At 41.7% G+C, this 25,117-nt stretch overlaps 2 protein-coding genes across 3 annotated transcripts; one reads left to right on the top strand and one right to left on the bottom strand.

Moving 5' to 3' along the window:
- The first annotated feature begins 991 nt into the window (after positions 1-991).
- On the top strand, positions 992-21,832 carry LOC112227265 (ras-related protein Ral-A-like). 2 transcript variants are annotated; one of them, XM_024392161.2, is made up of 5 exons: positions 992-1,080; positions 14,034-14,298; positions 14,742-14,950; positions 15,859-16,033; positions 17,804-21,832. In XM_024392161.2, exons 2-5 carry the CDS (start codon positions 14,185-14,187, stop codon positions 17,924-17,926), a joined length of 621 nt encoding a protein of 206 aa, XP_024247929.1. In that variant the 5' UTR covers positions 992-1,080; positions 14,034-14,184; the 3' UTR covers positions 17,927-21,832. The 2 variants fall into 2 exon arrangements, with proteins under 2 accessions (XP_024247929.1, XP_024247928.1); XM_024392160.2 differs by lacking the exon at positions 992-1,080 and adding an exon at positions 1,197-1,562.
- A 44-nt stretch (positions 21,833-21,876) lies between these two features.
- LOC112227266 (M-phase specific PLK1 interacting protein) lies at positions 21,877-24,583 on the bottom strand. The gene is made up of 2 exons (XM_024392162.2): positions 24,066-24,583; positions 21,877-23,623 (listed from the first exon to the last, which is right to left on the bottom strand). The coding sequence occupies exons 1-2, from the start codon at positions 24,441-24,443 to the stop codon at positions 23,426-23,428; spliced, it is 576 nt and encodes a 191-aa protein (XP_024247930.1). The 5' UTR covers positions 24,444-24,583; the 3' UTR covers positions 21,877-23,425.
- Positions 24,584-25,117: the final 534 nt, after the last annotated feature.

Raw genomic sequence — 25,117 nt, forward strand, 5'->3', positions numbered from 1 at the left:
ATAATTTGTTTCTTTAGGATTCCTGGCAATGTAAATAGTTTGTATGTATGCTTGTTTGCATGTGACTATTCGTCTTTTGTTTGTTGATATTTGTTAATAAAAAATAAACAGTAGAACATGGTGCTTGCAATTGTGTTGTGGGTACGATTCCCACGGATGACCAGTATGACAATGTATGCACTCACTATTGTAAATCACTCTGGATAAACGCTCGTGCGTCTGCTAAATGACTAACATGTAAAATGTTGAAATCGTCATTAGTTGTTGGGAGCAATGACGTATGTAAACCCTGGATTGCTGATGCTATGTATTGGCCAATGAGAGGCTTTGAAGCCTCTGGTCGGTGATATTGACACTCCCCAGAAGAAACGGTAAAAAAAATAATGATATTCTACAGATTGAGTGCAGGGTACAGGGAAAATCTTAGGCTCTGACTTCCACTTTAAAAAAAAAAGCTATATAGAAGGCACTATATTCAGTATTTCAAATGTTTAAGGGACAAAATAGCATGTATTGAAGTATTCTTTGTAACAGTGCTTTATAAAATTATATTTTAAGTCATTATTAATTATTAGTAACATTATTTTTTTTTAGCTCACATATCATTTAAAAGTATGCATCGCGTGTCTGTCATATAATAAACGTGGCAAAAAATAAAATGTAGACAAATGCATTTATTGTTTCCAAAATAGTATTTAAAGTGGTGGGAGTGCCAAGATGGAGGCACGGTGGCTTCAAAGCGTCGTCCCGTCAGTCAAATAGTGTATATATAAATCATTGGTTGGGAGAGGCAAGAAGCTAGCGTTAGTCTATTTTTCCCGGTTGTTTACAACAATATAGCCTAGAAAATATTTGTATAAACACTAGCTACATGCGATGTATACTGGCATCATCATATTTTGTGGAGGAACTTTGATGGTGAATGATTTTAGTGATGTTCACAAACCATAGCCACACCCCTCGCCTACAGTCATTTATTCCACGAAAAACACCTGTCTGCCTAGGAGCAAAGGATTATTATTATTATTTATTTTTTAGAAGCAATTTGGAAGAAATACCCGAATGATCATAGTCAATAAGGTGAACGGAGAAAAAAAAAAAGTTATAGGCCTATGTGATTTAGATTTATTGGCATTTTGATTTATTCGACATTTGTGGACAGCTTGAACAACGCACGCCTTCAGCATCACCGGCGGGGGCGAAATGTCTAAGCAAGCTTGATAAATAATGATGGATTTGACAGAGGTTTTTTCTTTCTTTCATTCCCCTTTTCTTTTCTTTTTTAATCAAAAACTAACTTAGACGAGCCTTGAGAGCCGGTAAACATATATATATTTACGGTACAAACGTAGCATATCTCATAATAGCTACTGGTGCGTACAGTGTCGTCGTTTGACCTGATATTTTGTTTTGCGACCAACTACTATAATCCAGTTAGTTACAGTAGCTTACTAAAGTCGGCTAACTTCGGCTAACTTCGGCTGATTTCGGCTAATTTCGGCTACATTGTTAGCCGAGCAGCAAGTGAGTTTGTTTACACGGTACACGACACCTTCATTCTGGTAAGCAGGTGCCTCGCTATAACTAACTAGTCAGCTAGCTACATAAAAGCAGTTTGTTGAAAATGTTTATAAATTATGGCAAGCATAACACTAGGTGTATATTACTAGTTAACTACGGTAATATAGCTAGCTAGCTATTCAAATGTAGCCAATGAATGGATGCTTTTATTAGCTGGGGATGTGGTCACCGACAACGGCCTGAACAACTAGCCCGTGGCTAGCTAGTAACTAGTAAGCAAATGCACTTGTCGATGGCTAATTTTCTAATTTATTTGATGAAATTACGACACGGTGTGTCATTGAGGCTTTAGCTTATTATGGTCAGTAGCAACTTGTAATGTATTGATTTCTAACCCATATTGTTGAATGCATGCACCAACAAACTGGTTGACAGGCTTGATTATCGGTTCAGTATTTAAATATTCATCTCTTAGACACGTCCGTCTCTTACACTGGGTAAATATACCAACCACACCCATTCCTATATATGCGCATAAGTTACATGATGCCAACTTGTTTACTAATGGCTGTTGATTAGACACTTGTTGTATGTGAACCTCAGGACAAAGATGTGCGCTCTTCCTATGATTTAATTGTGGTGGTAAGCGAAATGTCTCGCAAGTGGGGATCGAAGCTACTTGGTTATGTGGAATCAGATTCACCTTCTTTTTCTCTCTCTCTCTCTCTCTTAGCTTTGTATTCATACCCATTCGACTGAAGAGGCAGGTTTATAATGGATAAGGTGTTTGAAACCTGGCTAGGTGCATGGAAATGAATGACTTCACATTTTGTCGTGAAAATGAGAAGTGTATGCTGCACTACCTGGACTTTTTTTTTAATATTTGGGAGCACCTGTGCCCCTAGGGAGAGTAACAAATCACCAATGTAATAATTGTTGTAATGATTTCTTCGCTGTCCAGGCAGCCTCTGTAGAATGCAAATATGTGGTGGAACAGAATGAAAGCAAAAAGAAGAGCTTGTTCACGAGATGAGATGAGATGAGATGAGATGAGATGAGATGCTTCAAAAGTAGCTAGGATTCATATAGCCCGAATGTAGACTCAAAATAATGTGTAGACTGCAAATTGACTGCACGAATCCCAAACAGATAGTATTTGACAAACACAATCATTTCCAACCTTGATTTTAATTTATTTTAACCAGGCGATTCAGTTAAGAACAAATTCTTATTTACAATGACTGGCCTACCCCTTGCCAAACCCTAACCCAGACAACACTGGGCCAATTATGCGTCAACCCTATGGGACTTACAATCACAGCCGGATGTGATTCGAACCAGGGACTGTAGTGACGCCTCTTGGCACTGAGATGCAGTGCCTTAGAACGCTCCGCCACTCGGGAGCCCATTGGGATACAATCAATTTATGGCTTCCTGAAAAATAATTTAAAGCACGGAAAAACCTATTTTCCATCCGAGTGTCAGGTAAAAGTAATCCCTATTGAACCCCTATCTTAGTATGTACATTTGTTTTTCATCTCTAAAATTGTGCATTGCAAGCTTTTCTTTTTTTTAGGAGATACCGGGGACGTGCTTAAGATCATCAATAACTAGAGATGCGACACTGAAAGCAACTCGGTTACACTTGACATTCTACTCTATTATCCTGCATGACGCAGGCCTACGAGCGCTCTCTCAACACTAGACCGGAGGGTATCTTACCTTATTCTAATTCTTTATTCTGTCTCTCACTGAAAAGCCCTCGCATCAAATGCCTTCCAATATGCGGGCAGTTTCCACCAACAGACTCTGGGGACAGAGTGATGAGAGCTGCATTCACGCCTAACGATGCTAATTTATTTATGGGACGCAGAGGAGGCCGTTTATTATGTCCACACACAAAAAAAAATATATGTATTTCCAGAATGGCAGCGCTTTGGCAAAGTTGCATCCTAATGGAATAGATCGGTACTGACGCTCTTCTCTCAGATTTAATTTCTTGTGAACTTATCTGACCCCAATCTCAAATTCACAGCATGTGTGGGGGGGAATAGACTTCTTGGCTCTTACAATCTACACAACAAAAAAAGAAAACAAATTGGAGTCTACCATCTTTCCGCTGCAGAGTAGGAATACACTTTTACAGTCAGTAACCACCTTAAGCAGAACATAGCGGTGGGTCAATTCCTAAGACTTTGAGGTAACTGTAATACAGACAGAGGTTAAGTGTAAAAGGTCATGATTTTGCGCACCAGTTTCCTGCAACCCGATACAGTAAGTGTTATGCCTTGATCACACAGACAGCGTCATTCCGCAGCATCATCTGGATATGTACGCAACAACAACAGTTCAACATTCACCTTCTGCTACCATTTCTGTCAAGCTGTCTACGCATACAGTTTGATGCGTACGTTAGATACATCCAACGTATGCATCACACAGAACGCACTGCAACTGCCTCTGAAACGCAGAGTTACATTGCAAAATGAATGTATTTCTGGTGTACCAAAATGCACTGCTGCTGTCGGTGTGATCAAACAGGGGAGAGTGGGGGGAGGGGAGAGTGTGATCTAGCACGGGGAGAGACTGAATGTTAAAAGCCTACTCAATGACACTAATAGAAACCAAGACAAAACGGCAATGTGCCAGTCGTGACAAATCCATTGTTTTTGAAACACTGGAACATCCTCAAGTCATCAAAATTTAATTTTAATTTGATTTATTTCCCCTTTATTTAACAAGCTAGTTGAGAACAAGTTCTCATTTACAATTGCGACCTGGCCAAGATAAAGCAAAGCAGTTCGACACAAACAACACAGAGTTACACATGGAGTAAAACAAACATATAGTCAATAATACAGTAGAAACAAGTCTATATACAATGTGAGCAGATGAGGTGAGATAAGGGAGGTAAGGGCAAAAAAAGGCCATAGATGTGAAGTAAATATAATATAGCAAGTAAAACACTGGAATGGTAGATTTGCAGAGGAAGAATGTGCAAGGTAGAAATAAAAATAATGGGGTGCAAAGGAGCAAAATAAATAAATACAGTAGGGGGAGAGGTAGTTGTTTGGGCTGAATTATAGATGGGCTATGTACAGGTTCAGTAATCTGTGAGCTGCTCTGACAGCTGGTGCTTAAAGCTAGTGAGGAAGATAAGTGTTTTCAATTTTCAGAGATTTTTGTAGTTCGTTCCAGTCATTGGCAGCAGAGAACTGGAAGGAGAGGCGGCCAAAGGAAGAATTGGTTTTGGGGGTGACCAGAGATATACCTGCTGAAAATCTATGAGAGTTAACAATATTGCCCACTCGCATTTGTTATCCTAACGCCTCCATCACACGACGTGGCCACTGTGTACAGTGCCTTCGGAAAGTATTCAGACCCCTTGACTTTCCCCCCCTTATCAATATACACACAATACCCCATAATGACAAAACAGGTAGACATTTTTGCAAATTTATATTAAAAAAACATACCTTGTTTACCTAAGTATTCAGACCCTTTGCTACGAGACTTGAAATTGAGCTCAGGTGCATCCTGTTTCTATTGATACTCCTTGAGATGTTTCTACAACTTGATTGGAGTCCACCTGTGGTAAATTCAATTGATTGGACATGATTTGGAAAGGCACACACCTGTCTATATAAGGTCCCACAGTTGACAGTGCATTTCAGCAAAAACCAAGCCATGAGGTCGAAGGAATTGTCCGTAGAGCTCAGAGACAGGATTGTGTCAAGGCACAGATCTGGGAAGGGCACCAATATTTTTTTGCAACATTGAAGGTCCCCAAGAACACAGTGGCCTCAATCATTCTTACATGGAAGAATTTTGGAACCACCAAGGCTCTTCTTCGGGCTGGCCGCCCAGCCAAATTGAGCAATCGGGGAGAAGGGCCTTGGTCAGGGAGGTGGAACAAGAACCCGATGGTCACTGACAAAGCTCCAGAGTTTTTCTGTGGAGATTGGAGAACCTTCTAGAAGGACAACCATCTCTGGAGCACTCCACCAATCAGGCCTTTATGGTAGTGGCCAGACAGAAGCCACTCCTCAGTAAAAAAAAAAAAGAAAGAAAAAAGGCACATCCCACTTGGAGTTTGCCAAAAGGCACCTAAAAGACTCCGACCACGAGGAACAAGATTCTCTGGTCTGATGAAACCAAGATTGAACTCTTTGGCCTGAATGCCAAGCGTCACATCTGGAGGAAACTTGGCACCATCCCTACGGTGAAGCATGGTGGTGGCAGCATCATGCTGTAGGGATGTTTTTCAGCAGCAGAGACTGGGATACTTGTCAGGATCGAGGGAAAGATGAAAGGAGCAAAGTACAGAGTGATCCTTGATGAAAACCTGCTCCAGAGCAATGCTCTTTGTCATTATGGGGTATTGTGTGGAGATTTGGGGGGAGGACAATTTTTATCAATTTTGGAAAAAGGCTGTAACGTAACAAAATCAAGGGGTCTGAATACTTTCCAAATGCGCTATATATTTTGACAACACAACCAATACTAACTCTGTTTTACCACCTGAGAACAGGTAAAGAAAGCCAAAGCTTCATTAATGATAGCACCACAAATGGCATATACATGCTCAAATGCATCTGCTGGTCAGCTTATATTTGTCAAACTAAACAAGCATTGAAACTCCGCATCACAAAACACAAGGCTGATATTAGTAATAAAAACATGGACAATGCTATTGCACCGCCACTGCAAATCACTTTGACCTCATTACCTTGGTGATTTTGAGTCTCGTGTCCAACGAAAATGGTATTTTTGCTCAGAACATTTTGGGGGCGAGCATATAGATTCACCCGAAGGCAAAGTTTGGCCCACGTACCACCTATTGGGCAACCCTGCTGTATGTTGATACCAAGGCTTGTCGATCCTTGCATTCCATAGCTCTATGAATTTGAGTGGTTACATCTCCCCAGCCCCATCCTTCAATCTTTTATTGTGCTTTATTGTTTCAAATGCCGATTGCTGTGTTTTTCATTGTGGTCCGATTCATTATGCACTCCAAAAAATGATACAATTTAGCACTTTGTAATTACAACCCAAAAAAAAAAAAGTTTAAAAAAAATGTCACCACAGAGCCCAGAACAGTCCTACATTGATACTGGGGCTACGAGATGGGGCACAGGTTTTGAGGTGACCGGAGTTTATTTCGGAGAATGTGTGTGTATAGAGAAAGATTTGGTTTCAGAATACTTTTACAGAACATTTAATTTGTGGAGTCATAAGGCCTAATAGTCTTCAAGGTAGTGTTTCACTTGTCTGTGTGAATTTGAGTTGATCACTGAACTGATTGCCAGCAGCATACCACCCTGCATCACACTGCTGGCTGGCCTTTGAAGCTAAGCAGGGCCAGTCCTGGTCAGTCCCTGGATGGGAGACCAGATGCTGCTGGAAGTGTTGGAGGGTCAGTAGGAGGCACTCTTTCCTCTGGACATTGCCTTGTGCTGTCTTTCAAATGGGACATTAAAACAGGTGTCCTGACTCTGATCACTAAAGAATACATGGCCCTCATACCATCATGGCCACCTAATCATGGCCAGTGTCTAATTGGCTCATTTATCTCTCCCCTGAAACTATTCCCCAGGTCATTGCTGTAAATGAGAATGTGTTCTCAGTCAACTAACCTGGTAAAAGGGTAATAAATTAATCATTTGCAAGTTAACATGAAAACAAATAGAGGGTTGGCTGTGTGGCCACTGTTTTGGGTGTTTTGGCCATGTGGGAAACAATTGGCCAGGGATAGTCCTATTCCCAATATGGAAACTTAAATGGGACCCTATTCCTTATATACTGCAAAACTTTTGACCAGAGCCCTATGGCACCCTATTCCCTATATAGTGCACTATTTTTGACAAGAGCCCTATGGCACCCTATTCCCTATATAGTGCACTACTTTAGACCAGAGCCCTATGGGCTATGAGGGCACTATGTAGGGAATAGGGTGCCATTTGGGATTCAAAGATGGATAGTGTTTCTAACAGGATGTTTAGCCACTACACTATTTTCTAAAAACACAACCGCTAGCTAGCTACTTCCAGCAGTCATTCAAATAACAAAACAGAGGGGCATCTGGAATTTCCATCACACTGTTAACGATGCCCACAGAACTACCCGCACAACCTTGAGGAATTATAAGAATGTCAGTCAGTACTAGACGTGTTTTATAGTGAAGCTTGGAGGCCACAGCTGCCATTTACAGTGAAGCTTGGAGGCCACAGCTGCCATTTACATTGAAGCTTGGAGGCCACAGCTGCCATAAACATTTTAGGTCATTTAGCCTAGCAGATGCTGTTATCCAGAGTGACTTATAGTTAAGATGAATGCACTAAAGATAGCTAGGTGAGACAACCACATCACAGTCATAGTAAGTCAAATGTTCCTCAATGTAGCCATCAGCAAAATAGGTGCTAGTAAGGGAAGGTGCTAGTGTTCAAGAAAGGCAGTTTGTTTTTCTTTTGGCCTACAATTTATTAAACACACAATGGGAAAAACCATTGTCCGTGTTGGAATAGGTACTAGTACTTGCCTTCTGATTTGCATTCAATTCACTAATTATGTACGTGAAAATAAGAATGTTTTATACTATGTGAAATTTAAAAAGAAATCTAGTAATGCTTCAAATGCCAGAATGCCATTTATTTCGGCTTTTCGTCTAGTACGAATTTGCTGCATGCTACTGAGGAAGAGATATTTTCTGACCCACTCGTGTTTGACGAGCTAATAAATCAGATAAGGGGAGGTGCAAAATGAACGAATGAATCAACGCAATTGGATAACACATTTTAGTATACGTGAGCCTAGTATGTTTTATTTATAACTGCGTACGTTTACTAAACAGTACGTTCAAAATAGTACGTAGTACGATTAGTACACAATATGTCGTTTTAGTAAGAGGAGGAAGGGAAGACAGAAAAAATTATTATTATTCAACCTTTTATTGAACCAGGCAAGTCGGTTCAGAACAAATTCTGATTTACAATGACGGCCTACCCCGGCCGCCACTGGGCCAATTGTGCACCGCCCTATGGGACTCCCAATCACGGCCGGTTGTGATACAGTCTGGAATCGAACCAGGGTCTGTAGTGACACCTCTCGCACTGAGATGCAGTGCTTTAGACCGCTGTGCCACTCGGGAGCCTTTGCAATGGCTGGGGAGTGGAGACACCACCCAATTTACATCACACAAACGTCATTGGCATATAGGTTACATAGGCAAATGACAGGCTGTCAGTTGGTTGAGCTTGTTTGCCATCTGGGTTTGGCAGTGTTGTTCAGACAGAGATACACTCACTGCCCTCAGGGTAGGGATGGGCGATATGGGCAAAAATATATCACTATTTAAAAAAAAATGTTTTTATTGTTGGCGGTATGAAGGTATTTTATGTTTCTGAATAATGAACGATTAGAATGACATTTTCTGAGTAATGCATGACTCTTGAATAGCAGAAAATGTATGTATTTTAATTTTAAATGGGCTTTCTCGATTTTGATGGGTTTTATACTCAACCAAACTAGGACAAAACTGACAGTGAAGTAGAACATTTTAACATTGAATCAAAACTATCGCTATTGACTATTGCAAAAATCCATACAGGTATACACAATATATCATCCAGCCCGACAGAGATCCATGCCCTGCCCTCAGGGTTCGTGATAAAAGGAATCCCCATTTCTCACCTCTCCGTTGTGAGGATTCAACTAGGTGCAGATCTAGGATCAGCTTCCCCAGTAAACCTTTAGTCTTAACCATTAGTGGGGGGGGGGGGTGCTAAACTGACCCAGGATCAGTGTGTAGGGACAACTTTAATGGCTGATGTATGAAGCTAATAAAGTGAGCTCTGATTTTCCAGCAGATAGCAAAGAAAGAATACTACTTCCTCTTCCTTCTCCTAAACTGATCCTTGGGACCTCCCTCTGTACCCCTTGCGTTTCCACGTACTTGCTAGATTCCAACTCCTGATTCAACTATTGCTATTCTATGGTGGGAGCTACCACAGATCCTGTCCTCCTGCTTGACATTCCCCTCACTGCTGTATAGACCAATGTCTATTACGGACATGGTGAGCAGATGACGTCACTGTCTAGGCTGTTCTCTTCATTTGATTAGCTATTAAAAAGGCAGACCGGTGTGGTATGCATTGCCAATTGCGGCACTCCCTTGCATATTTCGAGGGCCAGCTTTAAAAACTCAGGGAAATTCTGGTATTCCATCGATGATGTTAGAGCTAGTGATTTGACACCCTAGTTCCACTCGGTCCAGTTCAAGAAATAGGCCTACCTCTCTAGTTTTTCACAGTTGATCCAATGGCCTTTTATCATTGTTTTGTAATAATGTTCAGGGTCATTTCATTTAGGCAAAATGTTTTGCAACAGAAAACGATCCGTTTCTTAAAATGTACAGATAGCCCAATACTTTACATTTTCGGAAACGTTTTCTGCCGTTTCGTACCGAACATGAATATGTAACTTTTTGTCCGACTTGTCCAAATTCACATAGAAATGTAAGATATAGGTCTGTCACTCATTGAAAGCAGGTCTAAGAAGCTGTAGAACTGATCTATTCACGTTATTTCTATGCTTCCCGTTCTTAAGTTTCGGTTTTTGCGTCTTACATCCGGTTTTGTACGCCAACTTCAGAACAGCTGAAAATACAATTTTTGGTTGTGGAAAAATATATTTCACAGCAGTTTAACTGGTACAATGATTCTCTCTCTATACGTGCCTTCGGAAAATATTCAGACCCCTTGACTTTCCACATTGTTACGTTACAGCCTTATTCAAAAATTGATTAAATAGTTTTTTCCCCCATCATAAATCTACACACCCCATAATTACAAAGCAAAAACAGGTTTGTAGAATTTTAGTTTCTACTCAGTACGTTGTTGATGCACCTTTGGCAGCGATTACAGCTTCGAGTCTTCTTGGGTATGACGCACAGCTATTTTCAGGTCTCTCCAGAGATCGGGTTCAAGTCCGGGCTCTGGCTGGGCCACTTAAGGACATTTAGAGACTTGTCTTGGCTGTGTGCTTAGGGTCGTTGTTCTGTTGGAAGGTGAACCTTTGCCCCAGTCTGAGGTCCTGAGCGCTCTGGAGCAGGTTTTCATCAAGGATCTCTCTATACTTTGCTCTGTTCAACTTTGTCTCGATCCTGACTAGTCTCCCAGTCCCTACCGCTGAAGAACACTCCCACAGCATGGTTTCTGCCACCACCATACTTCACCGTAGGGATGGTGCCAGGTTTCCTCCAGACGTGGCGCTTGGCATTCAGGCCAAAGAGTTAAATCTTGGTTTCATCAGACCAGAGAATCTTGTTTCCCATGGTCTGAGAGTCTTGAGGTGTCTAAACTCCAAGCGGGCTGTCATGTGTCTTTTACTGAAGAGTGGCTTTTGTCTGCCTATTCTACCATAAAGGCCTGATTGGTGTAGTGCTACAGTGATGGTTGTCCTTCTCAAAAGCTCACCCATCTCAACAGAGGAACTCTTGAGCTCTGTCAGAGTGACCATCGAGTTTTTGGTCACCTCCCTGACCAAGGCCCTTCTCCCCCGATTGCTCATTTGGTTCTAAACTTCTACCATTTAAGAATGACCACTGTGTTCTTGGGGACCTTCATAAATGCATAAATGTTTTGGTGCTTTTCCCCAGATCGGTGCCTTGACACAATCCTGTCTCGGAGCTCTACGGACAAATCCTTCGACCTCATGGCTTGGTTTTTGCTCTGACATGTGGGACCTTATATAGACAGGTGTGTGTCTTTTCAAATCCTGTCCAATCAATTGAATTTACCACAGGTGGACTCCAAGTTGTAGAAACATCTCAAGGATGATCAATGGAAACAGGATGCACCTGAGCTCAATTTCGACTCTCATAGCAAAGGGTCTGAATACTTATGTAAATAATGTATATATTTTTTTAATACATTAGCAAAAAAATTCTAAAAACCTTTTTTCACTTCGTCATTATAGGGTATTGTGTGTAGATTACTGAGGACGTTTTTTTTATTTAATCCATTTTAGAATAAGGCTGTAACGCAACAAATGTGGAAAATGTCAAGGGGTCTGAATACTTTCCAAAGGCACTGTACTTGCTTGTTTTGTCACAAACTGAAATTAGGCTAAATATTAGAAATTTTAGCAACCAGGAAATGGCAGAACGATTTCTGTATAGTGCAGCTTAAAAAGACAGTTATGGCCTCGGTTGAGGTGACTAAACCCTTACCCAGGTTAGGAGGGTTTTTGATCAACCGATATCAGTATGCTTAAGTTTTTAATAGATATTGAGTTGACCAGGGATTATTAAAGGACTTATGTTGATCAATTGGCCATTGGCCCCACCACCAGAAAACAGCCTAGGGCTAGATAATGTGATGGCTGACATTTCCACTGCCAGGGTATCAATCAGCCCATTGTCACACTTATCGTGTACTTTAGATTCTAATGTAGGCCTTTTGTCCTAAATGTGAGCCTCCGAACTTGGACCCATCACCCACATGGGTGATGTCATGGCATCTGTTATGCCAGGCCCCAGGCTGGACCACCCTGTCATGGTCTGCTGCCGTCGACAGTGACCTGATACTACAAGCTACTACTATATCACACTACGCTATACTATATTAGCCTAGACAAAATCGCTTGTACTGTATTGTTAGAAGGTGCCGCTAAACCCTCAAGCGTTAAAACACGCCCAGAGTCTCGTTGCCGATAAGTACTTGTCGCAGTTGGGAGGCCGTTTCCTTCTCTTGCCTGAACAAAAGCGGTACCTGCTGCGTGCCCGACCCGGTAGCGATGAATCTACCGTTTTCTACTTGTAGAATCACAATGATCGTCATTGGCCGACCACTTGACTTAGCCAATCGGAGAGCACAAACTCCCCACATGTGGGAGTCAACAGGGGTGACGAGACAGAGGGCATTTTCTCCGTACATCCACGGTTAAATGTCATGAGACAGTCACACTTCATAGGCAATATAGGTTATGGTATCATAGCTAGCAACTCACACGACACTAAATATGACGGCCTCCACACGGATAAGTATTGGGGCTCCTGAGTGGCACAGCGGTCTAAAGGCACTGCATCTCAGTGCTAGACACGTCACTACAGACCCTGGTTCGATTCCAGGCTGTATCACAACCGGCCATGATTGGGAGTACCATAGGGCGGCGCACAATTGGTCCAGCGTCATCCGGGTTAGGGTTTGGTCGGGCTAGGGTTTGGCCGGGGTAGGCAATTATTGTAAATACGAATTTCTTCTTAACTGACTTGCCTAGTAAAATAAATAAAGACTTCCTTCGAGTTTGCTAACCACTGTAGCTAGTATTGACATTATAGAAAACTCCAGTCTGAACCTAAGTCTAAAACATGTAGAAATAAAGAACCTATATTTAAAAAAAAAATGTACCTATTTTTCTACAATCACAATATTTTAATTAATTATTAGCAGATTAGGTTTATTTTGTGGTCTTAAACATTCAAGAATATGGGCAAAATTGAATGATTGACAATGAAAAAGGTGGGAACTGTTCCCTTGTCATATAATTGGAACATTTTAATATCAATATGTAGAATTACAAATATTTTTCCAAATTGCGACGCGAATATTGGACCGCGACAGACAACCTGGTTCAATTTGAGTCCGGAGGCAAAACCAGTTGAGAATCACTGGCCTAGGGTATATGTTAAAAAAAAGGGACAGTAAATAGCGAAGGATTTCTTGTTAAACATCCCCCCCCGCCTCCCTAAAACTACACTTCTGACTCATGTGAAATTCAATGAGGAATGACCAGCTGCTGAGACAAAAGGGGGTGTTGTTGTGCTCTCTCCCGCCTACTCTCTGGCTTTAGAAAAGAGTGATTGTGTCCTGATGTAGCACTTAAACAGTGTTTGCTTAAAACAAACCCAACAACTGCATATAAAACAATGCCAACCCTTTAAGCCTATTAATGGCTAGGAGAACTGGTTTGGCCTCGGGACACTTTGACCGTTTTTTTGGAGGCAGAGGACCTTGCAGCTGCTTGTTTTGCTGTCGTTGTTGTAAATAACGACGAGCTTCTTTTTATATCTTTTATGACAGATCCTCAAATGAAATAGGGCTTATCGTCCCTTTTTTTTTTTTTTTTAATGTTTTGTTACAGGTAGGCCTTGACTTCACAAGACAATACTTTTCCTTTTCCTACCTTAAACTGAGCAACCATCAACCGTCTGATTTAGAATGCACATGTGGTCGTGTGAAAAGGTGTTCAACATGGACTAAATGCTTACGTCATTGTTAAGAGTAGCATCTTAAAATGCTAGATGGACATGAATGAATGAATGAAACACTGGGTGAATTAAACTTTTGTTTTCAAAGTCCAGGTAATCTAAATTATCTATGCCAACATTGGCCTACTGTATGTCTGGGGATTTTTTAAATATTTTTTATATATATGATGGGAAAGTTTTAAAGCTTAAAGATTACTACTATGAACAGTGACATGTATTTCATGTTTCATTTTCTTCTTCACAGGGACTGGTGGATCACCCTTAATGCTGAGACATTACCACCCTCTCCCGATTCCCTGACTTTCAAACCAACCCTTTGCCCCGGTTCTGTCTCCCCCCTCCTCCTCTCCCTCTCTTCTTTCCCTCCCTGTGAGTGAGTCTGTGTGTGAGCGGTCATGACGACCAACAAGCCCAAGGGGCAGAACTCTCTGGCCCTCCACAAGGTGATCATGGTGGGGAGCGGAGGAGTGGGCAAGTCGGCCCTCACCCTACAGTTCATGTATGACGAGGTGAGCCACTGATGTCATCAACGGTCTTCACACACCTGTTACAATAATCATTGTGTTGTTTCCTTCCTTCCTTGAAATAAAATCACTGTTCTGACACCACATAACCAGTGAAATCAATGCAGTGGAAAGCTTGCATACACCAAGCCAGTCAGATCAGTGATTACTTCAAGGAAAGAAGAATGCTTTTTTTTTTTTAAGAATATTCAAAACGGGGCCAACATGTCCATGAAAATGGACACTGATATCAGTTGTGGAAACTCCCCACTAAGGCCCCATTGTCCACTCTCAAAAGGACTTCTCTTTTCCTCAATTCTGTCCGGTGATGGTCTGCTTGGGCCAAAATTACATTGTGGTTTAATCTTCAAAACATTTTGTTAACCTGGACTGCTAAAGAAACTCTTCCTCAATATGTCCCATCTTTTTCTCCTACTTCTCTCCATCAGTTTGTGGAGGACTACGAGCCCACCAAGGCGGACAGCTACAGGAAGAAGGTGGTATTGGACGGAGAGGAGGTGCAGATCGACATCTTGGACACAGCGGGCCAGGAGGACTATGCCGCCATCCGAGACAACTACTTCCGCAGCGGTGAGGGCTTCCTCTGTGTCTTCTCCATCACCGAGGCCGAGTCGTTCGCCGCCACCGTTGACTTCAGGTAATAAGGGTGGGCTTTGAAGTGAAAAGGAGAGACCAGGTTTTGGGGTCGGTCAATTCAGGAATTAGTTCCATCTGCTCTCCAGAGATCTATAGAATGATATGACCTCCCTCTTTCCTCTCCAGAGATCTATAGAATGATATGACCTCCCTCTTTCCTCTCCAGAGATCTATAGAATGATATGACCTCCCTCTTTCCTCTCCAGAGATCTATAGAATGATATGACCTCCCTCTTTCCTCTCCAGAGATCTATAGAATATGACCCCTCTCCAGATATCTATAGAATGATATGACCTCCCTCTTTCCTCTCCAGAGATCTATAGAATGATATGACCTCCCTCTTTCCTCTCCAGAGATCTATAGAATGATATGACCTCCCTCTTTCCTCTCCAGAGATCTATAGAATGATATGACCTCCCTCTCTCCTCTCCAGAGATCTATAGAATGATATGACCTCCCTCTCTCCTCTCCAGAGATCTATAGAATGATATGACCTCCCTCTCTCCTCTCCAGAGATCTATAGAATATGACCCCTCTCCAGATATCTATAGGATGATATGACCTCCCTCTTTCCTCTCCAGATATCTATAGGATGATATGACCCCTCTTTCCTCTCCAGAGATCTATAGAATATGACCCCTCTCCAGATATCTATAGGATGATATGACCCCTCTCCTCTCCAGAGATCTATAGGATGATATGACCTCCCTCTCTCCTCTCCAGAGATCTATAGGATGATATGACCCCTCTCCCTTCCAGAGATCTATAGGATGATATGACCCTCTCTCCTCTCCAGAGATCTATAGGATGATATGACCCCTCTCCTCTCCAGAGACCTATAGGATGATATGACCCCTCTCCTCTCCCGAGATCTATGGGATGACATGACCTCCTTCTTTCCTCTCCAGAGAACAAATCCTGCGAGTGAAGGAGGATGAGAATGTTCCCTTCCTCCTGGTGGGTAATAAGTCAGACCTGGAGGAGCGGAGGCAGGTAAGCGGCGAGGAGGCCAAGGCCCGGGCCGAGCAGTGGGGCGTCAGCTACGTGGAGACCTCCGCCAAGACCCGTGCAAATGTTGACAAGGTGATGGGGCTTTTATTTAATGATTTATTTATTTTACATACAAGGGGGGGTTGTGAAATTGTTAGATGACTTGTTAGATATTACTGCACGGTTGGAACTAGAAGCACAAGCATTTCGCTACACTGGCATTAACATCTGCTAACCATGTGTGTATGTGACCAATAAAATTGTATTTTATTTGGTTTCCCAGGCACAAAGCCTATTCCAGGCCAAAAAAGCCCCTTCATTCCAGGCCAAAAAAGCCCCTTCATTCCAGGCCAAAAAAGCCCTTTCATTCCAGGACAAAAAAAGCCCTTTCATTCCAGGACTTGGCCTAATGGTTTTTCTATTTAATTGACCGATTATGCACTCCCAGACCTCTACACATTCATACTGCCTCCACACACACGCTGCTGCTACTCTGTTTATCATATATCATGATGCCATAGTCACCTTACCCCTACATATCTACCTCCATCACTCCAGTAACCCTGCACATTGTTAATATGGTACTGGAACTGACCCCGTATATAGTATGGTATTAACCTGACCCTGTATATAGTATGGTATTAACCTGACCCTGTATATAGTATGGTATTAACCTGACCCTGTATATAGTATGGTATTAACCTGACCCTGTATATAGTATGGTATTAACCTGACCCTGTATATAGTATGGTATTAACCTGACCCTGTATATAGTATGGTATTAACCTGACCCTGTATATAGTATGGTATTAACCTGACCCTGTATATAGTATGGTATTAACCTGACCCTGTATATAGTATGGTATTAACCTGACCCTGTATATAGTATGGTATTAACCTGACCCTGTATATAGTATGGTATTAACTGACCCTGTATATAGTGTGGTATTAACTGACCCTGTATATAGTGTGGTATTAACTGACCCTGTATATAGTGTGGTATTAACTGACCCTGTATATAGTGTGGTATTAACTGACCCTGTATATAGTGTGGTATTAACTGACCCTGTATATAGTGTGGTATTAACTGACCCTGTATATAGTGTGGTATTAACTGACCCTGTATATTACTCTAGTGTTCTTGTTTTACTTTAAAGTACTCCTGATATTACTGCATTGTAGGGAAATAGCTAGCAAGAGGCATTTCACTGTACTTGTGCACATGACCAAAAAAAGAAGTAACTTCTATTTGTCAGTAGCTTACTGACAAATACAAGATCCTCAATAGAACACTTACCTGACCCTCTCCACCGAAATGTCCATGCGGATAGTCAAGTGGCCGTGATCACCTGTATTTGTGGATTCGTTGTTGGATCAATCAGCTAATTAGTGGGGTGTGGTTTGACAACTCATGATTGTTCTTAGCAATGCAATCCAATGACCGTGAGACAGACCTGTAATAGGTCAATGGTTTAATTGAAGGGATAATGACAGCAATCCATGCTTTGGTTTCAGTTTCGTAACGTTAGCATTTGAAAACAGTACGGGGGGGGGTATGGATTGCTGTCAAACCTTGTCCTTAGACTGCTTACAGTGTAGGAAACCCTAGTTAATTTGGCCATAACAATTGTTTGTGATATGTGGTGGGTGAGGTCATATAAATGAGTATAGCAGGGAGGCAAACTACCAAAGAAATGTTAATGCTGTCTATAAATTTCTGCACAGAAAGGATTTTACAGCATCATAACTAGGCCTGTTTTTGTATCTGTTCATGAAGCTATGTTCAGTATTTGGCGACCCGCCCCCCGCCCAGCAGTGAAAAAAACAAAAAATCAGTGACCAAGAAAATTGTCTTCCTTGCAGGTATTTTTTGACCTGATGCGTGAGATCAGAGCCAGAAAAATGGAGGATGGCAAAGAGAAGAACGGAAAGAAGAAGAGGAAGAGCCTGGCCAAGAGAATCAGAGAGCGATGCTGTATTTTATAGTTCATCGGCTTCCTTCCTTCCCGAGCCCTCCTCACCTTGCCCATTCCTCTGGGTCGTGTTCATTTGGTACCAAATGGAACAAAATGGACTGAAACAGGGAGGGACTACCTGGACTTGTCTAATAACAATTGCTCATTTTAGCTTTCTGTTGCAAGAAGTTAAAAATATCTGTTGCGTTCTGTAATGAACATTACCCAGGTTTCCCTCTCAGAAGCCATGGCCAAGGGAGAGAAAATTCTGTATTTTTTATTTATTTATTCTTTTTAAAGGTGAGTTCACTAAAGGGGAGTTTGTCGTCCAATTATAGTAAACACTAAAATGGTAAGACTACAACTAAAACCAAAAAAGGAATTTGAGGCCACAAAAGACAAGACTTTATCCCAGGAACAGTAATGACCCCTCTTAATTATCGTTCTGAGAGATAGTCAGTTTAGGAAAACTTAAAACGAGTGTCTGGCTCTGACATCTGAGGTAATGCCACTGGTGTCGCAGTCACAAACAAAAGATGCTATCGGAACGCTTACGCAATGTTTGCAGTGTGATAGTAAAATCACTATAGTCCCTTTTGTATGGCTCAGTTGGTAGAGCGTGGCTCTTATTACGCGAGTGTAAGTGGGTTCGATTTGTTCCGGGACCACCCATACGCACGCATGACCAAGTCACTATGGATAAAAGCGTCTGCTAAAAAAGGACACATTTATTATATCTCATGGCTAATTTCAAATGCTGCTACATTCAATGTCACTCCGGGAAACTCCACTTCACACAGAATAGACATGAAACCTAAGGGTGTTTAATTGAAAGATATTGAATGGGATCCCACAGTCAAACTTAAAACTCTCTTGCACTGGAATGTCTCTCTGCCATCTGGTTAGTCTGCTGTGAAATGTGACACTTTGCATCATGCTATACAGGCCAATGGTTGAGGGGATTGTACTATACAGGCCAATGATTGAGGGGCTTGTACTATACAGGCCAATGGTTGAGGGGCTTATACTATACAGGCCAATGGTTTAGGGGATTGTACTATACAGGCCAGTGGTTGAGGGGATTGTACTATACAGGCCAGTGGTTGAGGGGATTGTACTATACAGGCCAGTGGTTGAGGGGATTGTACTATACAGGCCAGTGGTTGAGGGGATTGTACTATACAGGCCAGTGGTTGAGGGGATTGTACTATACAGGCCAATGGTTGAGGGATTGTACTATACAGGCCAGTGGTTGAGGGGATTGTACTATACAGGCCAATGGTTGAGGGGATTGTACTATACAGGCCAATGGTTGAGGGGATTGTACTATACAGGCCAATGGTTGAGGGGATTGTACTATACAGGCCAGTGGTTGAGGGGATTGTACTATACAGGCCAGTGGTTGAGGGGATTGTACTATACAGGCCAGTGGTTGAGGGGATTGTACTATACAGGCCAGTGGTTGAGGGGATTGTACTATACAGGCCAGTGGTTGAGGGGATTGTACTATACAGGCCAATGGTTGAGGGGATTGTACTATACAGGCCAGTGGTTGAGGGGATTGTACTATACAGGCCAGTGGTTGAGGGGATTGTACTATACAGGCCAGTGGTTGAGGGGATTGTACTATACAGGCCAGTGGTTGAGGGGATTGTACTATACAGGCCAGTGGTTGAGGGGATTGTACTATACAGGCCAATGGTTGAGGGGATTGTACTATACAGGCCAGTGGTTGAGGGGATTGTACTATACAGGCCAGTGGTTGAGGGGATTGTACTATACAGGCCAATGGTTGAGGGGATTGTACTATACAGGCCAATGGTTGAGGGGATTGTACTATACAGGCCAGTGGTTGAGGGGATTGTACTATACAGGCCAGTGGTTGAGGGGATTGTACTAAAGATTACACAATAGGCTGCTTTCCTGGACATGTGAATCCTTAGCCACTAAAAATGGTTTCAGTTCACACTGAGCCTGCTTTATTGTCCAGCACTAGGCTTAATCGGTGTCTGGGAAACCAGGCCGATATAGTCAAATCAAATGTATTTATATAGCCCTTCGTACATCAGCTGATATCTCAAAGTGCTGTACAGAAACCCAGCCTAAAACCCCAAACAGCAAGCAATGCAGGTGTAGAAGCACGGGGTAGTCGCCATCATTTAAGAGGATAGTCTTTTGGTGACCACAGTTACATTGATATGCAAAGGAGTAATGCTTGTAATCTAAACCAGAGGTTGTTTTTAGAAAATTGGCAGTGTCTCGTTTTGTCTTTCAGCCTGGCCTAGGTAATAAAGACTGAAAATAGAAAGGAGGAATTTCCAATGACTCCCTAATAAATTAACAGGTGATAAAATTAGGCCTGTAAGCACAAATCGGTGTCCTGGAAAATGGTTATGACTGGCTACTTCAGTACATTACCATTTAAGACACCAGTACATTCTGTAACGGCCGAGTCCATATTCCACTTGTTTAGATCCTGCTATAAAATGTCAGGAGGAATGGGCAGGCCCCTCCATATAACATAAAATGGGAATCATTCCATTGATTGCAGTTTCAATCCCGTGGATTATGGACTTAAAGCTCAACCCCGGCCCCTTAAAAGATACGTCCAATTTCATTTAGATGGATCATCATACACCTTTATCAGAGTATTCCATAGCACATCTATCCGTGTGTAGAACATGCAATTGGAAAATGTAATTTAGGTTTCTATCCCGAGGCACATCTGTATCCCTTTAACTATAGGCAGGGTAGCCTAGTGGTTAGAGCGTTGGACTAGTAATCGGAAGGTTGAAAGTTCAAACCCCCGAGCTGACAAGGTACAAATCTGTCGTACTGCCCCCTGAACAGGCAGTTAACCCACTGTTCCTAGGACGTCATTGAAAATAAGAATTTGTTCTTAACTGACTTTCTTAGTAAAATAAAACATACCTTATATCACAGAGGTCCTCTGTATAGTCTGATAAATAACCTTCTGTTGTTTTGTTCTTCGGCATGGGTTTTTTCTGCCGTTTGTGCACAACCCCCTCGCAGAGTTCTGCGATGACAAAACGTAACGTACTATGCAGACGCCTTAAGGCATTGGGATTTTCTCACAACCGAAAACCTTGCTGCTAGACAAATGTCTATCGTGCCGGCAAGGCTATACAGACCAATAACCCCGACTGATTGTTCCATGTACTCATTTACAATATATACACACTTAAGTAGTTAACATGGACACCTTTTAAATTTCAAAATAGGTATATTTGAAGACAGTTAACACGGGAAAATGCATTTCAGAAAACGATGGCGTGAACATCCCTAGTGGAGAATCTTCCACGTTAACTGTGCTGCGGTGTCATATAGATGGGTGTTACTCCAGTCCTTGGATGGAATGTACCAATGAACTTGAGGAGGAGACGCACTGAATGGGAAACTATTGCACCAATGGCCCATTATGCTTAAGGCTCCGTCTTGTTTGAAAATGTGAGAACTGACAACTTTTTTTTATTTTTTATAATAATTTTTAAATGAAGTTAAGTCGCACACCGCAAATAATATCTTACACCATCTCCTCTGACGTAACATAGGCTCTGGTCCAGTACTTTTCTTTCTTTTACCAAGACAATTATTGTAACCTGGGTCTCGTTCATTAGGCACCAAATGGAATGAAACTGGGAGGAACTATGAACTTCTCAAATAAGAAAGACCCGTTTCTCGTTGAAAAACATTTTCCACTGTGTGCCCTAATGAACACGCCCCTGGTATCCCATGCTATTGTTCTGTTTGTATGAGGCTTGATATCTAGGAGCAATGACGCTATCATTAAGTCTGTGCTGCCCGCTGCCCTAATGCTGGCCGCTGGTAGCAGAGGTCCTTTCAACTCATAATGTGGAATAGTGTAAATTGACTGGAAAATTAAGGAAAGGGGAAATTAAATAACTTACAATGTCAATGTTTCGTCTTTTTCTTGGGACAACCTTACAAGATGAACAGCTATAAAAGTTAAAGCAATCTTTAATAGAAATTTCAAACCAGAGTAAACTACATTTTCACATGTGAGTGTATATACATAGACAAAAGTATGTAGTACTGTTGCATAAGGGACAAGCACCATGTCAATTTGTAAAATCATATATCGAGACTTAAAAGTTAACAGATATAAGGAAGCCAGGAAGCAATGCATTTACATAATCGAGTAGGTCTAAGTCTTTGGCCAATCATAAGGAAGTAATAAATGGATCAGGTCTATTTAACACTTTACTACCAACTGAGGTACTCAAAGCATTTCACATAGTACGAGGGGAAAAAAACAATCACCTCACCCACCTGGGTGATGCATAGCAACCAACGCTCACCACCCATCAGGTGAGGAGTGCTATGCCAATTAGAAATTAAGGGGGGTGATTAGGTGGCCTTGATGGAAACGGGGCGAGGTTGGGAATTTAGCCAGGACATCAGGGTTAACACCTCATGACCAGAGAATCAGGACAACCATTTAACATCCCATCCAAAAGACTGCACCCTACACAGGGCAAAGGGTGATATGCTGCGGGCAATTGTCTTAAGTCAAACTAATCACAACCGATTTTACCATTTTTTGAATTTACTACAAACAATTACATCAAACTTCCAAATTATATTTCTCGACAATAAGAAAACACATATCCTTTAGAATACATATTTACACATGTAGAAACCTGAGGCAGTGACAAGTCACTGGTTTATATTGCCCATCTTGAAATAGCAGTAAAATACATTTCACATGTAATATCATTAGAAATAGGCCTAGAACAAATGGGAGGTTTATACAGTCCATCATAACAGGCTAGACCCAACTAATCAATCAGTTCTTCCAACGCAATGCTAACCTGTGGAGATCAGGGCCCGTATCCACAAAAACATCAGAGTAGGAGTGCTGATCTAGGATCTGTCCACGTAATCTGATTCACTACGTTTTTTTTTATTTTTAAAGGCAACACTGATTGTAGAGCAGCATTCCTACTGGGATATGCTTTGTGGATACAGACCTAGAGATTCACAGCTGTACTTCTGAGGGGTAAAAGTAAATAAAAAGGTCCCCTTACTAATCAACACTTTATACTGACACAATGTTAAAAACGGGAAACATATGATTAAAAAGGTACACAGACATACCATGTATGGTATTAAACTAGCCTGCAAAATGGATAAAACAAAAAAATTCACTAAAGAATTTTTCAAATATAATTGATTCCCTGTGTTTGGTTTTTAGTATGCTGCCATTTGCCCTGAAATTGAGAAAGTCTCACGATCAGGTTTAAAAAGTAAAGGTGTGATCACAAGGTGCGCTGGAAAAGAGCTTCAGATAGTGGACAGTGTGTGTCCGCTAACAATTGCTGGTGAATCCTCTGACATCTTCAAAGACTGCTGTACTATATAGTCTGTGTTATAGGCAACTTTACCACAATGGTTTTTGGTAATAGTCCGAAACAAAAGAAAAGGACAGGGCAAAAATATGAAACGGAAAGGTTTGAGGCCTCATCTGCATGGTTTGAAGGGGAAAGTCCTAGTTGAAATATCTCCCTGGCCTGCCTGTATGTGTGGTTTGCTGTTGGGAGCTGGTTGTGCTCGTGACCGGCACTGGCTGTAGGCTAGCCCATGGGTCCTGCAGCATAGAAGCGTTGTAAAACTTCTCCACACCACCTTGTGCCCCCTGGCCTCTGCCACCACGCGGCCCAAACGGAGTGGAATGCCGAGGGGAACCCTTCAGGGGAAAGAACCATCACGTTATGAGACATCGAAACTATGAACCAATTAGATTAACTAAATAAAATGACGGGGGCGTCGGGAGGTCAATTACAGACACCTGTGAGAAACAGAAGCGCCGTGGAATCGAAACTAAAAATAAATGAGAAACGCCAAAACATACGATCTACTCAAATCATACTGATGGTAAAAATGGCGTTTCGTCGTCTTCTACTCACGAATCATTTAGGTTATCGTTGGACAGACAAATATATTTGTTATATCAAATGTGTAACGTTAATTACACCGTGCCTGCGTCAATTCGGAGGCGTCCGAGTGGGAAATAGCAGATGAAACAAAACCGGATCTACGAGTACACAGACCAGAGGCGCTAAAATAAGACAATTTATAACAAAAGGGTTACTGAGTAAGCAACAACAAAAAAAACATTAAATAGTTACCTGATAACCCATATGTTGTCCAGGACTTTGTGAATGGTATGGAGAATTTCTGTAAGAAGCGCCACGAGGACTCGGATTCTGTCTACGCGGTGTATACGCTGGAGACGAGCCGTTGTTAAATCTTCCTTTACCCCCACTTCCACTGTGATAACCCCTATTACCGTTACCACTAAAGTCTCTTGGAGGAGTATTTGGAGAAGCACTATCAAACTGGCCAAATCTAGGCGGTCCAAAAGACGGAGGGGGACCACCACGAAATCCCCACGGTGGAGAAGGATGCATTCCCACCGCGCTGTTATCGAATCCTGTCGGGCTTCTGAAACCACCTCGCGATCCCATTCCGCCCGGACCGGGTTGTCTGAAATCCGGTCTGTGCATTTCCAAAAATCTAAACGTAAGCTATTTCTAAGAGAAAAAAAAAACTATCTTTGCTCTCTTGGAAGCAAATGCCAAATGTATGTTTTCAAACCTCTGTTTACGCGTTTAGAAAACCGGAACAGGAAATACTATAAACAGGAAGAAGGGAAAACGTATCCTTCTCCGTCGTTGGCGTTTTAAACATTATCAACATTTAGTTGTGTTCTGCCACCTTCAGGTGGAAAGGGATCAACCGCAAGCAACCAAAGCGAGTGAAGGTCATCAAGCTATTATTTCGTTCGTTAAAAACATTGTCAGTCAAACCATGGAGCATTTTGCTATTTGATTTGGAATTTTAGAAGCCCTTTAGGCATATATATATAAAAATTATAATTAAATATTGAATTTGGCTTTTAATACCATATCCCATACAAATGCATGGGAATAACACATATATAAATGGCAAAAACACATACAAAAAATAAATAATAAGGAATACGTTTTTGAAGTGTCTGTCCTACATCTAGCATATTTATATATATTTTGTACACATATTTAACCCCTTTTTTTGAGGTAGGCACAAAACGACCTCCATACTTCCATTCATTTTTTTTAACGAGTCCATAGAGTGGTCATACTAGTTTGTAGGCCAAACCGTTAGGACACTACAGGCGTTTTCATGTGAAAACCGATTT

This window comes from Oncorhynchus tshawytscha, linkage group LG28 (genome assembly GCF_018296145.1).
Source record: "Oncorhynchus tshawytscha isolate Ot180627B linkage group LG28, Otsh_v2.0, whole genome shotgun sequence".
Classification (NCBI taxonomy): domain Eukaryota; kingdom Metazoa; phylum Chordata; class Actinopteri; order Salmoniformes; family Salmonidae; genus Oncorhynchus; species Oncorhynchus tshawytscha.